The following is a 22066-nucleotide window of genomic DNA, read 5'->3' as shown; positions in this document are numbered from 1 at the left end:
CGAGAAAAATAAATTCAGTCTCCGGATCACTTGGGAGCTGTTCCAATTAAACGTTACATGATATTTTTTTTTTACTTTATTCTTCGGCTTTAAAGAACTGTATCATCTGAGGAGCGGGACTTGTTATAGTTTCTCAAGCTTTGATTGGTTAATAGGAGCTGGATAATATTCTGAAGGTGCTTTATGAAGCCTGACATGAAACCACATACATATAACTTTAAATTATAGTTCATATAGAAACGTCAGTTCACTGCAGAGACTGAGCTAATCATTGACCAGACAGCACTGATGAGAGACACATTCAGAAATGTGATTTGGAGGCGTGGCCATGAGGTTGGGTGCTGTTGTGGTAAGTAATCAAATAATACCATGGTACATACATATGGTAATCCGAAAGTACCATGATACAAGCGATACATTGGTATTCTAGTCATGGACAAATGAGAATATCCAAGATGATGAAAATGGAATAAACTAAATGTTCTAAGAAATATTATGTTTGTAGAAATGTACCATTGTACCATAAAAAAAATAAAAAATTCTAATACAAATATATACTGCTAAACATATACAAAAACTAATATTTATATTATAAAAAAAAACACATTAGATAGATAAATTAATTTGTATATTAAATTGATGTTCATTATAAAGATGCATTTTCAAGTGTCTATATAAAAAATGTAATTCAAAATGAAAATTATATTAGAAAATTATTCAAATTCAAATACAAATAATATAAAAGAATATATTAAGAATAAGGATACATTTACACATTTTATTTTATCTCGCATATGATTTTAATAAACAATTATGTGATATAGATAAGTGATATATAAAAGTATATATTTTTAATTGTATTATTTTATATATATATATATATATATATATATATATATATATATATATATACACACACACACACACACACACACACACACACAAACACACACACTACAAATATATACATGCACATAAATATGCTTAAGTGTGTATGTAGTGCATTAAATATTTTTAACTATTTATTAACATTGTAACTGTTATTCTGCAGTTTCCATAAACAATACATTCAGATATATATATATATATATATATATATATATATATATATATATACACACATCACAATTTGTGAATCTTTTGACAGCTCGTTTCATATCGCCTGATGCTCTTTACTTGTTGCATTGATATCATGATCTCAAAGGCTGCTATGATCCTCAAGCCAAAATGTTAGTATTGATCCAACACTAACCGAGCGAGACACAAAGAATGAGCCTCCGTTTAATGTAGAAATGGAGCACTTGTTATCGCAGCAGCTGAAAGACATTCGTTTGACACAAGCGGCCTCAAACATGAAGAAAGCACAAGATCACTCCGGCTCTAAAAGTCTCTTATCAGAAAATCGTCATGCAATCTTGATGCCAGCCTCAGCCATCTCTGTTTTAGCAGTAAAGTGTTTGCTAATGTAAAAACAAGATAGCTTATCGCTAGTGGCTGGTATGAGAACCAAGGACGAGGGCACTGTTTGCTGTGCATCGAGACTGAAGATGTGAGGGGTGCTGCGTAATGGCTGGCTGGTGACAGACGCCCGCCGTGTCACTTCCTGTCGGATACGGTGTCCGGCTTTAAGGACCACAGCAGCCAGAGCGCTTCCTGCCGAGCTAATGGCGTCTCTGTCACTCATCCCACAATTAATTACCTCTGCCCGCAGCTCATTAATGAAAGAGTCGCCCCACCGAGACGAGACGAGGCTGGAGAGAGAGAGAGTGTGTGAGAAAGTGAAAGGAAAAAGAACAATAGCATTGTGGGAACAAGAAAACAGATTGAGAAGGGACAGACGGAGAAGTGACACTTGGAGAGACAAACTGGGAGGCAGAGCATCAAAGTGAGAGAGGAAAGCGAGGGTCCTAGTCTGAAAATGTGTGCGTCGTTCTCTCTGTGGTCATTAGTCTCGCTGAATCGTGTCCCTGCGGTGCTGCTCTTTAAGGTTAAATACATACATAAGCTAATTAAGCTTCCTGTAATGATAAATGTGATGGAGGGAGAACGATATTACGGCACACCAGCCACGCTGTCAATCAATGCCACTCTCACATCATGACACAGCAAATGCAAAACACCCAATAACTTCATCTAATTTACATTAATATTACTGCTTGACAGATCAGTAATTCATGGTGAATCAGATACGAATATATATGAACAGATTAAAAAAAAGTTTTTTTTAAACATTTTTTAATGTGAACAAATATGGGAAGAGCACTCATGCATTTTCCAAGCAACAAAGCCAGACTGTTGCTGTGCTGTTGCTAAGGTGTCCTCTGTGTTTATGAGCATGTTGCTATGAAGTTGCTACGGTGATCTGGCACAATCCAAAGGAGCCCTTTTTATTTTTTGGTCTCTATTAATCTGACCGGGTACAATCATGAAAATTATAATCTTAACACATTAAAACTTTGAAATGGAATATTTCTTTTTTTATTTTTATTAAAAAATTATAAATTATGTTTAAAATTATAATTATTTTATAACAAATTCTTATATATATATATATATATATATATAAAATACATGTCTAATTTATTAATGATATACATTAACATATGTCATTTATTCTATACTATTATGTAGCTATTTTAGGCATAAACAAAACAATTATGATATAGATAGGATGATATATATTTTTTTTTTACTAAAAACAAAAACGTAAGTAATTTAAAAAAAAATTTAAATAGAACATTAGAAATTCTATTTAAATGTAAAAAAATATTTGAATGCGAATATAAAATATAAAACAATTAAGAAATAATGTACACACATATAAAGTTTTAATTTTAAAATATTAAATACAATTTGTATATTATTATGTAGATATGTTTCTTTTTTATTTTAAAACCAGAATGAACTAAAAATGTAATTAAACCAGAAAACTGTATGACATAGATAAGTGAGATATATAAATAGAGTACACAATGTTGTATGTATATTATATTATATACACGCATACGTGTGTGCGTGTTTTTTTTACTAACATTTTAATAATAATAAAAAATGTAATTTACTAGCCCATTTCTGATATAAACAGAAATATAATAAAAAAAATTCTACAAATTAAGCAACAATTCAAAAATGCTGTGTTGTATGCTACAGTGGCCAAACAGACAGAGATTTAGTGTCTCACACCGATAAACCCACAGCCAAACAGTCTCCTGCATCAGCTGTTTCAACGCTACACATCTATATACTGCCAAAACTAACACTTCAGTCATAAAGTTTTACACTCCAAAACTCCCATCCAGCATCCTCTGAGAAACATCAGATTTACTCAAACTCTTTCTTCCTTAAAACAGACGTGCTCGACCCCACAAACTCAAAAACCCTTCCATCTTCGAGACCACAAAATAAGAGGAGAGTTAAAAATGCATTTCTGAGACGCTGGGGTGGAAGTGTGGGTCGTAATGAGGCGTCCCAGAGATCACCTACCATGTGCTTAACAAACACGCTGTAGTCTCATCAACACGGCAAGGCTGGCAAACAGACGCGAGGACATCCACACCAGATGTACAGATATAATGAAACGCATTTTAATACAACAGATGAAGAGAATATGACCCTTATTAGAACAGCTGCTGCATTCAGAAACGTACAGTCACTTTAATTGGCAATGTGAAGGTCAAAGACAACCAAACTTAACATGTCGGCAGTATGAATGCCACTCACCGACTGCAGGTGTTTTTTTTTTTGTTTTTTGGCCTGTAAATACATTTTTGATACTATTTTCAATTTTGCTTGAAATTAATATTAGCTAGTTTGCTGGTTTAGTTACGGTTTAATTGTTTGTAATGAAACTAATTTTAAATGCAACTTCAAATATTTTTATTTTAAATGATTTCGCTGTATGAAAAGATATCTGCACCAATTATGTTCTATCTGAAATAACTGAAATAAACCACCAGATTCAGGAACAGTGTTTTATTGCCAGACTCCTTTATTATTTTTTACTACAGCACAACATCTGCGTGAATGTTTATGCATCTGTGTTTATATCTGTCACACTGTAAATCACTATAAATAAATGATTTAGGCTTCTGTTGTTCACTGTGTAGTAATTATCTGTGCCCTGACCTGTTCTCCAGTGCTACAACATTCAAAGCTGCTAAAATGTGCACTCTGCTATGGAAATTGTTATCTTTCCTACCCACTCACCTGTTTATTTTACCACCATTTTGTTTTAATTTATTTGAATTGATTTACACACTCTACTTTGTTCCCCGCTGTGCAAATTACTCAATGACTTTTACAGGAATGTAGTTTTTGTCAATAATCTATAGTGAAATCTGCTGAGTAGCATCTTATTGTTGAGCAGCATGCTGTTATAAGTCCAGCAGAGTTAGCTCATTTTTTGTTTTTGTGAGCGACAAATTGTTGATATAGTAAATTTCTGAAAAAAATCTGATTTGCTATTGAAAGTTTAGAAACAAGTAAAAACAATATATACAAACCATTCTTATATATATATATATATATATATATATATATAATTTTATTAACAGAAAGAACAAAAAAAGTGTAAAAATGTAAAAAAAATTACTGAATTTTTTGCACAATGCATACTTGCTGAATAAAAGTATTAATTTAATTAAATAATAATTACAAATTTTTTTAATAAAATCTTACTCCAAACTTCTGAATATACACTACTTTTTAAATTCTATATTTTGTGCACAACAAAAATCCCATCACCATCAGAACAGACTTTTTAATATAATTTGGGCCCGAGCTCCTGGTCAATATGAATTTGGAGGACCCTCAAACAGATGAAGCAATTCCCCTCGTGGAAAACACTGCGGTGGAGAGAGACAGAGAGAAGCCGGCTGCTGTTCAGTGGATTAGGCCCAGGGCACTGCAGAGACCCCGTCACACTCGCCCTGTTTACAGTGTGAAGAGTGTTTTTATGTCTGTGTTTCTGAAGCACCTCTCAAAGCTTGGGCCAAGGCACTGGGGCAGAGCTTACACTGGGAGAAGATGCACTCCACTGAGCCACTCTCTCTCTCTCACACACACACACACACACACACATTCCAGTCAGCTTAAGGGCCTGGATCACTGACTCACACACTGATCAGAGCAAAAGAACGCCTGTGTATTGTGAATGTAAAAATAAGCCAGCGTGGTAATCATTGAAAAAGCCCACATATGCTCTCGGCCCACGCCAACATGGATTTCGCTCCCCCAGCTAACTCTTCTTACGATAAATGACAGTGAGCTTGTTTCTCATTTGAATCCGGCCTGAAAATCCTGAAATGACAATGGGGATTCAATGTGTGATTCAAAAGTTGCTCTGTTCCAAAACCGAATGAGCTGCTTCCTATAATTACACTCTCTGCTATTACACCTTGAAGGCAAAATCTAAGACCGCTTCACATACTGAACACACTAGTCACCGTACCGTTACTACAAACTAGCACAGAATAGTTCAAACGTACATGTAAACTGGGACATGCATCAAGAGGTCAAGGTTTAGCTTAGTTGATAAGCAAGGTATAGTTAACCCATGGTTGGCAGATCCTTTTAGAATGCAAAAACTAAACATTTTATAAAAAGAGTAATCATTTTGCGGATTACTAAATTCATTGGATTAATACTTTGTGTGGCTCTATATTTTATGCCATTTTGGTGATGCACCAAAATAAATTTACATTTATGCATTCAGCAGACGCTAAAGCGACTTACAGTGCATTCAAGCTATACAATTTTTCCCCCCAGTAAAATAGTAAACAGATTAATAAAATGTAGAGAAACCATAAACAAACAAACAAATACATGGATGGATGGATAGAATGATAGTTGATAGAATGATGGAAGGATGGATGGATGGATAAAGCAGGTGACAGAACTATGGGTTAAAAATTAGCAACCATGGGGGTGGCATATTTCATAGCACTAGCCATAACCTATAGTTATTACATTGGGGACTGTAGGGGGCTAAACATAACCACTATTTAAAAAATGACAAGCATGAGGTGGTCTATTAAAGGTACACTTTGTAAGATATTTGCAGTAAAATATCCAAAAACCACTAGGCTAGTGTTATATATTTTGTCCAGCTGACTACTTGTAAATACTTGTAAATCATGAGAAAATACCCATTCTAAACACGGGGCAGTGCAGTCGCCTGTCAATGACGTTAGTTCCCCTTTGTTACCGCCTTTACTGACATAGAAACCACATGACAACAGTCTCGTGAACAAATGCGGAAGTAGCTTCGCGACAAAGTTTAACTAGAAAAAGATGCCGATCTCACTTGTGTTTTACTCGACAGCTGAGTTGTTTTGATTAGTATCTTTACAGAAAACTTGCTATTAAAAATGCTATTATAACGATCAACAAGATTAGTTTTATGGGGCATACACGCCAAATACGGGGCATCACGTCTCTAGACCCGTGCGAGGACGCGTCTGATCCATCGTCTGATCGCGTCTTTGCATTGACTTTGTATGTAATCTACTTGCGCAAATCATTGAACTTGCGTTAAATCCATGATTTATCTTTCTGTCTGATTGATGGCCGTCTGCGGTTGGGTAGAAGACAACAAATACCATCATTCCACCCTCCTCAGTGTCATCAAACCACGCGATTGTTATTGTTTTGGTAGTGCGCCCTCTAGTGGTAGGTCCTTCAACCTGTACCTTTAAATAGTAGTTATAACCTCTAACTAATGATCAGACTGGAGAGTTTGTGAGACGTCTCTCTCTTCACGGACACGTCGCTGAACTGCTGTCACTGTGCTCCATGCAGGCGGAGGATCTGCTGGCCCGCTACACCAGCACTCTCTCCCCTCCAGTATCAACACTGGATGACTCACCACATTTCGCTGACTAACTCTTTTCTTGAACGAGAGCGAGGAGGGGGAGTAGTGATAAGAAGATTGTCAGGCCTAGTGCTGGAGGGGAAGAGAGACAAACCGAGAGAGATGGGCATATCTCAGCGCTGCTGGCTGCCTCTGATAAGCACTGATAAGGCATCTCTTTGATGTTCAGTTAAGTGTAAAATTAAAATGCGCTAAAAGCCGAGGGGTGTGTGGCAACCCCCTTCTGCAACTGAAGACGAGAGGATCTTCTTCTCTTTGGCTCCTCCCCGGTGCACCTCTCTCTGAAATCAGGCAGGTGTTAATTGTATGGGAGTCTGTCCCGTCGTGCTTATATGACGTCCAAATCATATATCAAATCATTTTTAATCTTTCATCTGGCTATCATTAAGCCTCATTATCCACACGGCCTGATTACAGATCCAATTAACCTTGTTTCTGTGCCCTGGCTCCGTTACCGTGCGTATAGTTAATAATTTCTCTAATTGAAAAACTGTAATGTCAGAATCACAAATATGAAAACACTTAGTTGCCTGGCAGCTGCAATGAGGGCATAAAAAAGTGGCACTGACCAAATGAAATATTAATATGTCTGGAGACGCTTTTTAGAAGCTTCTAACCTGATTTGCCTTGATCTGGCCAAACAGATTAAGAGATTTATTGGAGTCAAATTCTACACTTTCATAGCATCTTACAGATAAGTCTGGGAAGCACCATATCTAAGGCAATAATACAGAAAAAACAATAAATATTTTCCTGTTGTGGAAATCTACAGCATTTTGACAAAAAAATAGGAAAAATGCTGCAACCATTACTACTGCAAACAAATAAATAAACAAACACTAAAAAGTAACGATTAGAAAAAAAGTGTAAATCGTAAATCGAAGTGAAATGAAGCATTGCTGGATGTACAGTATGAAAACAAAAAAACAGATACATTTTCATCTGAAAAAATTAAAAGAATAAATAATAATAATAAATAAAAATGCATAAAATTCTGGTAATGAATGAATGAATGGATGAATGAATGAATAAATAAATTCGATAAATAACTTAATCGGCCGATAAAAAAAAAAATTAGGTCGATAATTTTTTTCAGCCGTGATAATTTCTGATAATTTCGTGATAATTACAACAAAGAAATTTCAGTAATGGATTTCCACCACCGAAAAACCTTTGCTGTAACTGCTACAAGATTTATTCATGAAGAAAAGTAAAAAAACTCTGCAGTGTTTGGGTGCACCCCAATTTTCTAACACAACGTGTCGCTTCTATTATGAGCGTGCATACCGCATTTGAAATAAAAAACTTGAGCGCCCAAAAGACGTGGAACAAGCGACAGGAACGTCATCAGCTCAAATGAGAAATGAAACGTCATCATCTTAGATGAGAAATGAAAAGCAAAAAGAGAGAAAGAAATGGAGAAAAAGAGAGAAGAAAAAGAAGGGGGCGGGAATACAAGATGTAAATCTATTCACAGATTGGGCCAAATCTGTGCTTAGACTATTAAGCACTTCATCGAGCTCCTTCATCGGTCAGAATGTTTACTTTCGGTTAACAGTTAAACGGTCAATATGAGCATCCCTAACTGGAATAAACATAATATAACATACAAACATACAAAATGCATTCATTTTAAGCCACACAAAGTCAACATGTTGGTATTTCTTGCTCGGAATCTGCCATAAAATTGTAAAAGTTTATTGATCTTTGAAAAGGTGTACCTGCGTTATTATGCCATTATCATTATATTGGTTGAAACTGGTCTTAAAACGACAATATTATCGTTTATCGCGATAATTTCTTGTACAATTTATCGTCCAGCAAAATTTTTTATCGTGACAGGCCTATTCAGACGCCAATAAGCAATATAGTGCCAATATTCCCTACACCTTGAAGCTGTTTCCAAACAAAAGTGTATGAATTTATCATCCTTAATGTTGAGTCCTGTAAGTGTAAAGTTGAAAGTGTAGAATTAATAAATTGCTAAATAAACGGACCAATATAACAATGAAAATGTCATCACGTAGCATCATTTCCATAAATGGTCTGGATGGACTGGGAAGCGAACTGTTACTGAAACCAGTATAAATGCAGACTTCGATTCACACTTGAATTCAAATCTCCATCTCGCCTCATCTAAAACTCCAGCGTTAGTTACCCGGGCCACTTTGTTCCGGTCGCTGTGGCTTTACTCTGTAATCAGGATGCAAAGAAATGCAAGAGAGACATAAATAAAGCGAATGCGCTCTCAGTATCCAAGCAGCTGGAGAGTCACGTATGCGGTTTTCCCTTCACTCCTCAGTCATCGGGTGCACTAAAACTCAGACAACACAAAGAGACAGCAGTAACTTCTCAACAAGTGATGGCAGCGGCCTACTGCTCAGTCAAGTGTGCAATAATGAGCTCAGATAGGAAATGAAAAGCAAAAAGAGAGAAAGAAAATGAGAACAAGAGAGAAGAAAAAGAAGGGGGCGGGAAAACAAGAAGTAAATCTATTCACAGATTGGGCGAAATCTGTGCTTAGACTATTATTTTCCTTCACTGCAACAGAATCTTGGCTAGAAACACGACACCGACCCAGACTTTAAACACTTGGGCTTATTTCAAACATCAGGAACCACCAAAAAAAGTTATTTGGCTCGATACTCATTAGCACCTGAAATTCTGGAAGGAATTACACTGTAGAAACCCCGAAAACACTGGAACATCCATCACAACGGAGAATTACTAAATCAACAGGATGAAGCTGTGATTGACTTTACAGAATGGAAATAAAAATGACTGCACTAGATTCGGACAGATGTGCAGAAAATGAGTTTGATTTGCACACGACACAATGTGCTGGTTACTGGGGTTAGCTGGATGGTTGCTTACGCGGGTCCAAATTTACTAAGGCAACGTTCACACTGCTAAGATTTGTGAATAACATCTGCAAATGTGAATCCTTCACTTGAGTTTACGTTAACGAGTAAAACCTTGACGGCTGATACAGCGATAACCAAAGCTACATTTCTCTCGGCAGAAAACAAAACACATGGAAGCCAACCATAAGGGTTTTTTACTGTTCACTAGCTATGCTATCCATCCAAGTTGAGAATTTCATTTATACAAAAAGTTTGAATATTACAATATTTGATTGTAATATTGTATTATATTTGATTGGTCTCTCTGACAAACCATTCCTTTAATCTGCTTCTTTATTTTTTATTAAATAAACCACTTTATTGCTATTTTATCTTGTTTGGTCCCTTGAATGAATGAATTCTACTAATTTATTGTTGTATCTTCTTCTTTGATTTACAATAAATTTACCTTATAAAATGTATTGTGTTTTCTTGGGCCCTTTTTGATCTAACAGCCTGCTGGAGCCCTTTTTGTTCTGTTTTTTTTTTTATGTCTTGCCATTCACGGACGTAATAAATTGATTAATTGATGTGGAGATTAATAATTAATTAGTAATTAATTTAGTTAAAATGGGCAAACAAATAATACATTTCTTACAAAGTGTATATATATATATATATATATATATATATAGGAAAACCTTTTTTGGGGGGGTCAATTAGTTACAAATTGATCAAATAAACTAATACAATTTTTGAACTTAAGTAAAATAAAATTCTAATAAATTAATAAAAACTAACATAATACCACAATACCTTATGCAAATGTTTTCTTACCTAAAAACAACAACAACAACTGAAAACTGTTTATTTGTGTATATGTTCCACCAATAAATAAATTGATAAAATAAACACAAAAAATTTATAATGTAATATTTTATTCAATTTTTAATAGTTTATCACATTTTTTATGAAAATTATTTTATTTTTTATAAATTAAAAAAAGCCTATTTAAAAAAATACCAAAAAATTCCTTGACAAATATAAATATATAAAAATTCTTATTCACATTTTGGAAAATGTATTCTCCTACATTGTGACATCTCACAATCTGCAGTAAAAATGTATGGTGTCACTGCATGGACAGGATTCAGAAAAGGAGTGAAAACTGTTTTAGCGGCAGTGCAAATCCCTCGTTCATGGTTCATTTACTTAAAAAAAGAATAATAATAATAATAATAAAAATAATAAAAACACACACAATTCCAAATGCTTTAAAAACTAATAGCACAGCACAAATGAACGCTCTGAGAAATTTTCTCTACAATAACAGCATGTGAAAATTCTATTTCGAGTTAGAATGACATTTGCAACACTTCTTCTTATCGTTCAGTGTAAACACACGTCTAGGGAAAATGCCTTGGCTGGACATTTCCAGCAAGCGTCAAACAAGACAAACAATGAAGCGAGTGAGAAAGTTCCCAGTGTTTCACAGACTTGTGTGATTGACACATACAGATGGACACTTGTGAGAGAGACACAGACCGGTCCAGAGGACACTGACCAGGTTGGGTCTGCCACAGCCTGAGGGGCTTGTTGGATGTCAAAGGAACAGCTGATCCAAAAAAGAAAATCTGTCATTATTTACTCACCCTTATGGCTGTTTCAAACCCGTATGTTGCTGTTTATTCTGTATGACACATAAAAACTACCAGCATCTGGGTTTGGAACAACATCATGAGGGTGAGTAAAGAACACAATTTTCTTTTCTGGAAGAACTATTCCATTAAATCTGTATGTGAATTTGAGAGGGACACATAAGTGGCTCTGTTGTACTCACTTCCTGTTCCTCCAGGGAGCAGAGCACAAAAGCTTGCATACTCTATCTGTTTAAAAGAATGCCAACCCTCTTGGGCAAATCACAGCTCAGGAAACTGAGAACAGATGAGCCGTTCTGAACATCTGAATCCATCTTTCATTTGAGAAAGTGAAACAGTGAGTCATCTAAGCCACACTGAATCACAAATGAACTCATAATACATCTGAATCTGATTATACCGCGTGGCACCGCTGCAGATCAAACCCTGGAGACTGGAACGGTTTATACTGGGCATGGGCATGAGAAATCCAGCAGTCACTAACTGATTAGTAAAAAGACTCTTTAGATTACTCACAAACTGATTTTCTAATTTATAGTGGGATGAAAACGTGAAGAGCTATGAGAAACACAAGTTTAACTGTTTTTTTTTGTTTTTTTTTACATTTTTATTTTTAAATCCATTTTGTAATTTTTTATTATTATCTATAATCATTTAAAATATAAAACACCAACATTTAAAAACAAAATGTTTCATTAAAACATCAACATTTAAAAAACAAATATTTTTTAATTTAATTCTTCTCAGTAGAAAAGAACAGGTTTTCGAAGTTAACTAATTTTGAAATTGTTGGGTATTTTAATATTATGATTAATATTTAAAGTATGAGAACATTTTTTTCATCTAGGATAAATATTATTAATATTTTACATTTTTTATATATTTATCATAATAGCAAACATATAGGCATTAATAGTGTAAAAAAAAGTAAAATATGTATCTTAGATAATGCATATATACAGTATATATATATATATATATATATATATATATATATATATATATATATATATATATATATATATATATATATATATATATATATATACACAGTATATATATATATATATATATATATATATATATATATATACAGTATATATATATATATATATATATATATATATATATATATATATATATATATATATATATATATATATATATATATATATATATATATATATATATATATATATATATATATATATATATGCATTATCTAAGGTACATATTTTACTTTTTTTTCTAGTATTTAATTTTTTTATATTTTCTTACTATGATAAATAAAAATAATATTTTTACATATACAAATGTACACACAAATATATTTTTTATTGTTTTATATCTTTTAATATATTTGCAAAGCATTACTTTTTGGCTTGTAGTTTTCAGCACATTCTGACTGTTGCTTCATATAATACCACAAGACTTTATTGAAAATCAACAATAACAAAACATCATATTTGTTGGCATTACCCTCATATTTGATTAATCAAATTTCTTGACTTTTATTATGTGTTTTAATACTTAAGACTACAAAATACCTCAAAATGCCCACTTCTAGTTGATGCATCTCATTTATCAGAGGTTTGTTTGGTAAGCTGGTCTGGTTTGGTTTCTTACCTCTGCGCTGCTCACTCGACCTTCCTGGAAAGAGCACTCGGCGACGTTATTAGTGCAGATGTGGCGATATTTACACCAGTTGCAGGGGAAAAGGCTGCTAACACACGACGAACACCTGCAGAGGAGAAAAACAAAAGAAAGTTACATGAGAGCACATAAAACAGTTTCCACTGACTTGAGTCAAAGCAAAACGTAAATGACCAAATCGTATTTTACCACAAAATCTACTCCAAAACAAACCTGGTTTTGTTTAATGGTCTTATTCCTAGTATTTACAGCATATTTACAAAGTAATTAAACTCATTGTTTTTATGCAATTTCAAGCTGGCTTTGATGTAATATAATATTTTATATATATTTCTAAATCATATATATAAATAACTAAATTAATAAATAAAAAAATGTCAGAAATAAAATCATTTACATTTATTTTATTATAACATTTTATTCAAAGAATACTATTGCATATAAAAATTAAATATAAAAGTGTGCAATACATAAATTCAACAACACACACATAAAGTTTATATATATACATACATATATATATATATATATATATACACATATACACGTATACATATATATACATATATATACATATATATATATACGTATATATACGTATATATGTATGTATATATATATATATATGTATATATATGTATATATATGTATACGTGTATATATATATATATATATATATATATATATATATATATATATATATATATATATACGTATATATATGTATATATGTGTATATATATATATATATATATATATATATATATATATATACACATACACACACACACTATATATATATATATATATATATATATATATATATATATTTACTGTATGTGCTACACAACAAATATAGAAATTACTTCCAGAAAATACATGCGTTTTGTTGGCTGAGAGTTCAATTAATTATAAAAGGAATGATCTAGTTTTTTTGTGTCACTTTAACCAGATTTGCATTACCCTTCCTGTCACCGTCTGAAACTAGCACTTCCTAAGTACAACACCACCAACTTTCCAGTGCAGAACCAGATCTTTTTAATGAAAATGAACAAAACATGGCCATTTTTGTCATTTGGTGTCAATGGAAATGGGATACAAAAATAAATAAACAAACAAATAAATCCAACAACCAAACCTAGATCTAGGTTTTAAGTACTACACCCAGAAGTACAGAGCAAGGCATTGGAGCTAAAACTTGTTTGGTTTCTCCAGCAGTGACCTAAACTCTCTGTCCTCAACAGAACCTCTGGCTCAAATCATTCATTCCCTCAATTCTTCGAATGCTCTGCCTGTAAATCACATCATTGTCCTTGGGAACATCTTGAACCAGCCCCGGGTCAGCCATAAACTCTCGTAGAGACTCTCTCGGCATGAATGAAGACGCCGCTGTGGAAATCTGAGTGGTCGATATGTCACAAATCCGCTCTTTCACTTCAACACACACAATTAATCCTCGAGGACCATTGAACACCCGGCTCGTTCACGACGTTCTCAATTAGTCACTAACACGTCTTATAGACGGCAGCCCTAATGACATTCCCAATTAAACAGTCACGTCCTGCTGGGAAACATAAGCAGGCGACACCTGTGGACTCGAACACGCGTACCCAACGAAAAGCCAATGGTGCCTGCTGTGAGAAGGTTTGCGGACACTTCCGACAGGGGGATTTTTATCTGCCACTGGTCCCGCATGGAAAACGCCATCCTAATGAAGTCCTTCCCTCCGGAGGCACGGGTCAGATCGCCCTCAGAGAGCACTCGACAGTCCAAGCACACCACATCTGGAGCTGCATTGCTCAGTATGATCTTGTTTGCTCTCGGGAGGAGAAAACATCCGAGACGTCTGCACTGGCAAAATGATACACGCCGCTTACTTTCACAACCTTCTCTGGTGGAACGACTGGATGGATATGAATGAGTACGGATTATCATGGGTCATCTAAAACAATTTATGGCAGTTTATTTTCAGTATGGGTGCATTTTAACTAGCTTAATCTAATATGACTGCTGACGGGGGTTCGGTGTGGGTGTGTTTTTTTAATGCGCTGGAAGGTAAAGATGCAAACTAGAGCTGATGGAGGAGGGCGCAGCGCTCCACTGCAGCTGAAATGCGTTGTAAATACTGCAAAGCGATCTGCAAGTCTTGCCTGAAATATGCAATATGCTGTGTCAGGGGGTTTAAGGCCCATCAATTCACTCCGCTTTAATTTGAGCGTGGGCTGAAAAACACAGCACGGCCAAATGGTGACACTCTGATGAAGGGAGTATTCAACCATCATTGGGAGTCTGGCCTGGACTTTCAGCTCGGGCAAACTGCATCAAATCTGGAGTTTGTGCACAATACTGAAATTAAAAACTGACCATATTTGTGTTATTAATACAGGTTTTTGGCCTTGATTCATCTGTGCACAACATCACAATGGTCTAACTCTAAAACTGTAACTTTTTTAATCTTTTATTTTTAGATGACATCAGTAATGTTTTCCTAACCCCTCCCATCCAATCATCTGGCTCCATTCTGGTATGGAACGCCCACTTTTCCACAATCCAATACATTTATAATGGATAAAATCAAGCCTTCACAGTGACACAGATTAACTAAATAATTTATATTCTCATACACAACACTCTTTTTTTACCTTTCAAATCTGTTTTGCTCGAAAATGCATATTTAATTCAGAGCAAAAATTGAGATGGGATTATGTATATATGGAATTTACTTGCAAAATAACTATAATTATTGCATTAGATTGCTTATATATATTAATATATATATATATATATATTTATGTTTGTGTGTGTATGTGTTTGTGTGTGTATGTGTTTGTGCATATATATATATATATATATATATATATATATATATTGCAAAACATTATGCACAACAATGCAAAACATTATTGATAATCTTTTAGTTTTTAACACATCTTGATTGATTCTATTCACAAATAATTTTTGCAAATTCAACAAAACATCTAACATTATCTTGCAGAAACAGCAACAATACTACAGAATACATAACAAAACTAAACAAACAAAAAAAATCAACAAATGTTCCTTATTGCTAAATTCTGCAACTACTCCCTGAAAACCTACAACTATTCATGAAAATGGTGAAAACAGTTATACACTGATATACACTTCCTGGTAACTTGAGACCATGCATATCTAGGTTGAGCATTAAAACACAAACGAGTTTCACATGTTTAATGAATGTCCACATTCACATCCAAAACTAACTAGCACCAGAAAGACACCCTTGTTAACAGCTGCATGGGAAGATGAAACAGAATAAAGAGCTTCGGCTTTATATAAGCTATTTCATAACAAAATATCCTGAAATGCACTACGGCTTCCTCCGCTGCCCCCTCTCTCAAATCACAGGTGGTCATTATCCCACAGGGAAAGATGAGGTTAAGAGGGGCTTGGGGAAGGACCTTTGGGTCAGGCTGGCCAAGGAATTGTGGGAAATAAAGATGAAGGCAGGAGACCAAAGACGAGTGGGTGCCATCCACCAGCATCAACAGAGGCGAAGACAATCGGCGGAGTAAACATTCCCACAGGGCTTTTGTGAAAACAGGAAATCTGGCACAGGCTCTAGGCCATGCTGGGACGAGGTAGCGGGCCTCGCTCGGATGTGGGTTGCCATGGCAACTGCCTAGCCTGACTCGATGGATCGGCACGGGCACTTGTACTTAAACACACACACACAGAGAGAGAGAGAGAGAGAGCGTATTGCTGAGTGTAGGTTTGTGCATCTAATTTTCGACCTGTATATGCAGCACCAGTGCAAAGTGCAAATAGTCATAGTCATGTGGTGGCTCCCTCCAGTTTTCATATGTCATCCTCCTTTTGTTTTCCGTTTTGCTTCCTTTGATAAACTAATTAGCATTTCCCCTCCTGTTTCCATGCAAATCACAACTGGAACGGCCGAAATGGGTTTCGGAAAAACAAAAGAGGTGCTAACAATGTGTGATTGTGCTGGCTGACTGGGTTAAGTGATGTAAAGAGCTCAACTGAAAGGAGAAGTGGCGGACACTGCATTGACTTTACAGTGACTGAAGAGCAAATTAAACAGAGCGCCATAGTATGAGCTTGATTGTGAATCAACACTGAACTGAGCTTCTTTATAGCTGAACAGAGTTCAATTCTATATATTGACCTGAACTAAACTGAAACAACATTGAACCAAACTGAGTCGTATAACACAAATATAGTCTTTTTAGAGCTTCGTTAGAGCCGAATGTTGTATTGGTTGTATAATTGAAGAACTCTGCAATGTGATTTTCCTTTTTATTACTGTGAAGCTGCTTTTAAACCGTCTGTATTGACTTGACTTGAGGCGTATGCAGATGAGAGCAAAACTAACCTGAACCTCAGAGCAGCCAACAGCTGGACCGCACTGCAATTACACACCAGCGCTAACACCTCTGGAGCAATTACACTCATTTACTGACCACAGACAGAACCGCAACTAGCTCCTGTTTTACTGCCACTGGGAACATACGCTGTTATTTCTAAGCGAAGTTAAGAATGTTTGCTGGTTTCTGAGAAATGTACAGACGTTTTCGTTTTTTTGATGAGGTTCACAAAACAACTCGTACATGAAACAAAAAATAATTTCCCATAAGCAAAGCACATCTTGAAAAAAATAATCATAAACGTTGGAAAAGTTACAAATACTGCATACATATTCCCTTCAGACTACATTAAAATTCCTTTAAAGGGATTATTCACCAAAAAAATGAAAATTTTCAGGTTGTTCTAAACCTGTATACATTTCTTTCAGCAAAAGAAGAATGTTGGTAACCAAACAGTTGACGCTAACCATTGATTTCCATTGAACGAGAACAAAAACCATAGAAGTCAATGGCTACCATCAGCTGTGTGGTTAGCAATATCCTTCAAAATATCTCCTTTTGAGTTCAGCAGAAGATGGAAACTCATACAAGTTTCTAACAAGTGGAGAGTGAGCAAATCATAGCAGAAATTTCATTTTTGGTTGAACTATCCAAAACTATCACTACCCCTTTAAGTCGGTCCATGTGACGGGCATCTTGGTACTATCCCGAGCGAGCAACAGTTTTCTACAAAGGCAAAAACCATGCAAGTACTAGTCTGAGTAGAGAAAAAAAAAAGTTTGTCAAATCAGCAAAAAAAAAAAAAGTTTGAATAAAAATGCACCAATGCACATTCTATAATACAGTGACGTCTCTATCAAAGAAGCATAGTTGTTTCCTACAGCTGCCATACAGGAAGAAGTCGTCATTGTCTGTGACTAGGGTTTTTGGAGTCTTTTGATTAAGCATCTCATCTCTTAAAGGCAGTGAGCAGTGTTTTTTATTTTTTATTAATTCCTTTTAACACGCCAGCAGTGCTAAAAAAAAAACAGACACTAAAAATGAAAGCAAAGCACAAGAAAATGATGAAAGACGTCCAACTAGAGCGTTAACAAAAATAATAACAGACAGACGCAAGTACAACTCTTTATGCTTTACACTAATATGATGAAATTCCTCTTTTTATATATAAAAAACTTACATTCAGAAACATTACCAAGGAAGTTATATTAACAAATAAATACAGAGAAATTAATAAATAGATCTCTAATTTTTATATAATTGTATTTATTTTAAGTTTAATTTCATTTAGCATTATGAATAATAACATTCACAGCATTTATTAATTCTTGTTCAATGTAAATTTATATATTATGTTTTATATTTTAATTTTATCACATGTAGTATTTTAATATTTTATAATATATATTTTTTATTTTATTTCAAAATGCATTATGTTCAAATACATTTAATATGAGACATTAACATTAACCAAGATTAATAATTTGTTTATATGAATTATATTATTAATATGGATAATACAAGATTAATCATATTTTCCTGATTGCAACTGTGAAGCTGATTTGACATCTGTATTGTGTGAAGTGCAATAGAAATTAGGGTGAATTGATTAATAAAATCAGTACCTTCTGGACTGATATTAGCAGATCTGAACCTGCATGCATCACGTTAAACTCGCAGAGATTTAACCACCGGACTTCAGTTTACTCTGTCATTTGAACTTCAATATCATTTCTTTAATGTGAAAAATTCCAGCAGCTGCGCTGGCTGTTTTAAGAGCAAAGATATGAGACTGGACAAAAAGTGCTGAATCAATTCGGGGAGCGAAAAAAAAAAAAAGTAAAACTGCTGACAAAGTGGATAACGGTGGCTGTGAGGAAATCTAGTTCAATGAGTGAGAATCCAGTCAAACCCAGCTGGAAGTTTCACACGTCACAAAGACATCTTTGACTGGCGCACTTACGATTGCAAGACGCTGCAGTTGTAGAAGATGAAATCGGCGGTGATGAATTTGAGACCAGTCTCCTTGGATTTCAGAGAGAGCTTCACGACCCGTTTATCGCCTGGAAAAGAACGCACAGAAACAGTAATGAAGAGAAAGGTGGAGAAAATGCACAGGAAATGAAGTTAGCGTGAGAAGGGCCATTTGAACTCGCGCTGATGGTCTAATGAAGACAGCGCAGCATCTGTGCCCCGCTCTGCACATATACTCACAAATGTTCACGTTTGGAATATATTTGACCATTTATCCACTTCTTCCATCTGTGAGCGAAATGCACTTATGTTCCAAACTCAGCAACCCTTTAGCGTTCCATAATGACTACATCTCTGGCCATCAAATTATACTTGTGGGCCTCACTTCACTATAATTGACATAATATTTCCATTTGGACATGCAATAATTGTAATTAATGGGAATACCAGGCTTCCGAAGTCTAAAAGTTACCATAAAGAGATTTTGAATTCTTAGAGTACCTTAAAAACCTGAAAAAAAAAATTAAAAAGGGGGGAAATTAAGCAGGTCTCAAAGCTTCTGAGATTCATGTAATTATCAGTCATCACAAAAGGTAAAAAAAAAGAGAGACTGGGACAAAATGGGAAGCACGGAAGGAAAAAAATGTAAGCAAATTAAATGTTATTTCTGAAGCGCAATTCGTTTGGAAACCGCTCTAGAGAGCATCTTAATAGACCTGGGCTGAGTAGATGTATTTCATTTGCTGCAAATGAAAACGAGGCTGTGACTAACAGATGTACAGTCTGTCTGATTGTTGAAAGATATGTTTCCACAAACTTCAAATGAACAAACGACTCTGAAACACGGCTTGTGTTAAACAGACTGACCTCAAGACAGCATCAAATATTGAGCTGTATTTGTTTTTGATCAGATCAAATTAAATATGGAATAAACATGCAATGATTTGATGTATAAACAAATAAAAGGAATAAATGAAATCTGCACACCATAAAAAAATAAAATAAAATATTGCGTATAATACATGCTCACCAAGGCTGCATTTACAGTATTTGATCAAAAATACAAAATAACAGTAATATTATTACAATTTAAAATAACTGTTTCTATTTGATTATATTTTCAAATGTAATTTATTCCTGTGATAACACAGCTGAATTTTCATATTCTTATGAATTTCTACATCGCAATTTCTTATGTGCCGATTTGATGCTCATTTTTATTAATATCAATGCTAAAAACCTTCGCACTGCTGTGATTTTTTGTGGAAAATAAACCTTTTTTCAGGATTCTGTGATGAATATAAAGATTAAATAACAGCATTTATTGCAAACACAAATCTTTTGTAACATTATAAATGTCTTTAATGTCACTTTTGGTATAAACTTAGTACATTTCTTAAAAAAAAAATAATTAATTCTTACTGACCACAAACTTTTGAGCTGTAATGTATATGATCCTATTATCAATTAGGCTTAAGACCTAAAATAAAAAATACTGGAAATATCCAATTCACATAAGATGAAAATGGTGTCCAAAAGTGCACAAATAAATATTTGCACATGAAAAGAAATTATTAAGGGCTTAACATGCATATAATTGAAATTAGGTATGTTCATATGTAATACAGGATTCTGCCTTTTATTTTTCATTTATGTATTTATTTATTGGGGGGGGGGGGGTGGGTAATATTCAAGTTCACTGAGTTTGATGTGAAAGCGTGACCTTGAGGTTGCATTGAAAATACATCTTCCTAGACATTTCGAATGGATTAAAAAAATCTGAAAACAAGTCAATTAGACCTAGGACATCCTGTTAAATGAATGAATGAATTTAGCTGATCCAAAAATTGCAACATGGGAAGAAAAAAATTTTAAATCAATAATATTACAGATTTTTAAGATCCAATCGAATCCAAACAGATAGTCAAGTCTTGTCCTACATTATTTCCATTTTCCCCCTAAAAGACAGCACATTGCTGATATCAAATGCATTTTGAATGGCATTTCCTATTTCTTACCATATCCCTGGGTGACAGATGGGACGTCCCGTAGGGATGGGGACATGCAGAGGATTTGTCCTTTGGCCAGAACTTCTCCTGGACTCTCCGTTAGCTCCTCAAACACACACGTCACGCCCGCTGAGAGGTTTGGGACGTTAGCTACCTTCACACTCAGCTGGAGCACAAACACAAACACACACGTTCTCCTGTCAGACATGCTAGATCATCACGTGAGCTGCCTGATTCAAATGTGGAAACAACGTTTTAGCACGGTCATGTTAGCTTTAATGAAGAAAAAAAACCCCACCTAAAAATGAAAGTCCTGTCATCATTCCTTTTGTCATCTTAAAATGCATACGACAAAAGCACAAAATGCATTCTTTTCTTTTTTTTTAAAAGAAACACAAAAGATGAAGACTGAAGAATATTCTATAAATAAATAATAATCTATAAATAATCTCACATAAACACACACACACACAAAAGAAAACACTTCTATTTCTTCTATAACTCTAGATTCCTTCCTAATCTAGTTGTCTAATAAACCAGATGTATATGTCGAGCATACATTTTAGTATTTTTGTGTGTGTTTTGAGCACTGTTTTAGATCATTTTAGAAAATCTATATTTCTTAAATAAATGTTATATAATAGGATTGTTTTAAATCCAAAAATTATCCAAGTTTATTCAGAAGATCCATAAA

At 34.5% G+C, this 22066-nt stretch overlaps 1 protein-coding gene across 2 annotated transcripts in view; it reads right to left on the bottom strand.

Moving 5' to 3' along the window:
• LOC128018939 (plexin A3-like) overlaps positions 1–22066 on the bottom strand; it is a 157355-nt gene that overhangs the window by 49480 nt on the left and 85809 nt on the right. For both annotated transcript variants that reach the window (XM_052604834.1, XM_052604835.1), the window contains exons 7-9: positions 21382–21538; positions 19353–19452; positions 12999–13113 (exon numbers count right to left, since the gene is read on the bottom strand). In XM_052604834.1, the coding sequence (XP_052460794.1) occupies positions 12999–13113; positions 19353–19452; positions 21382–21538 (372 nt within the window). The remainder of the gene's footprint in view (positions 1–12998; positions 13114–19352; positions 19453–21381; positions 21539–22066) is intronic.

This window comes from Carassius gibelio, chromosome A8 (assembly GCF_023724105.1).
Source record: "Carassius gibelio isolate Cgi1373 ecotype wild population from Czech Republic chromosome A8, carGib1.2-hapl.c, whole genome shotgun sequence".
NCBI classification, from domain to species: Eukaryota; Metazoa; Chordata; class Actinopteri; order Cypriniformes; family Cyprinidae; genus Carassius; species Carassius gibelio.
The sequence above is the reverse complement of the archived record's forward strand: the minus strand, read 5'-3'. Positions and strand labels throughout refer to the sequence as shown.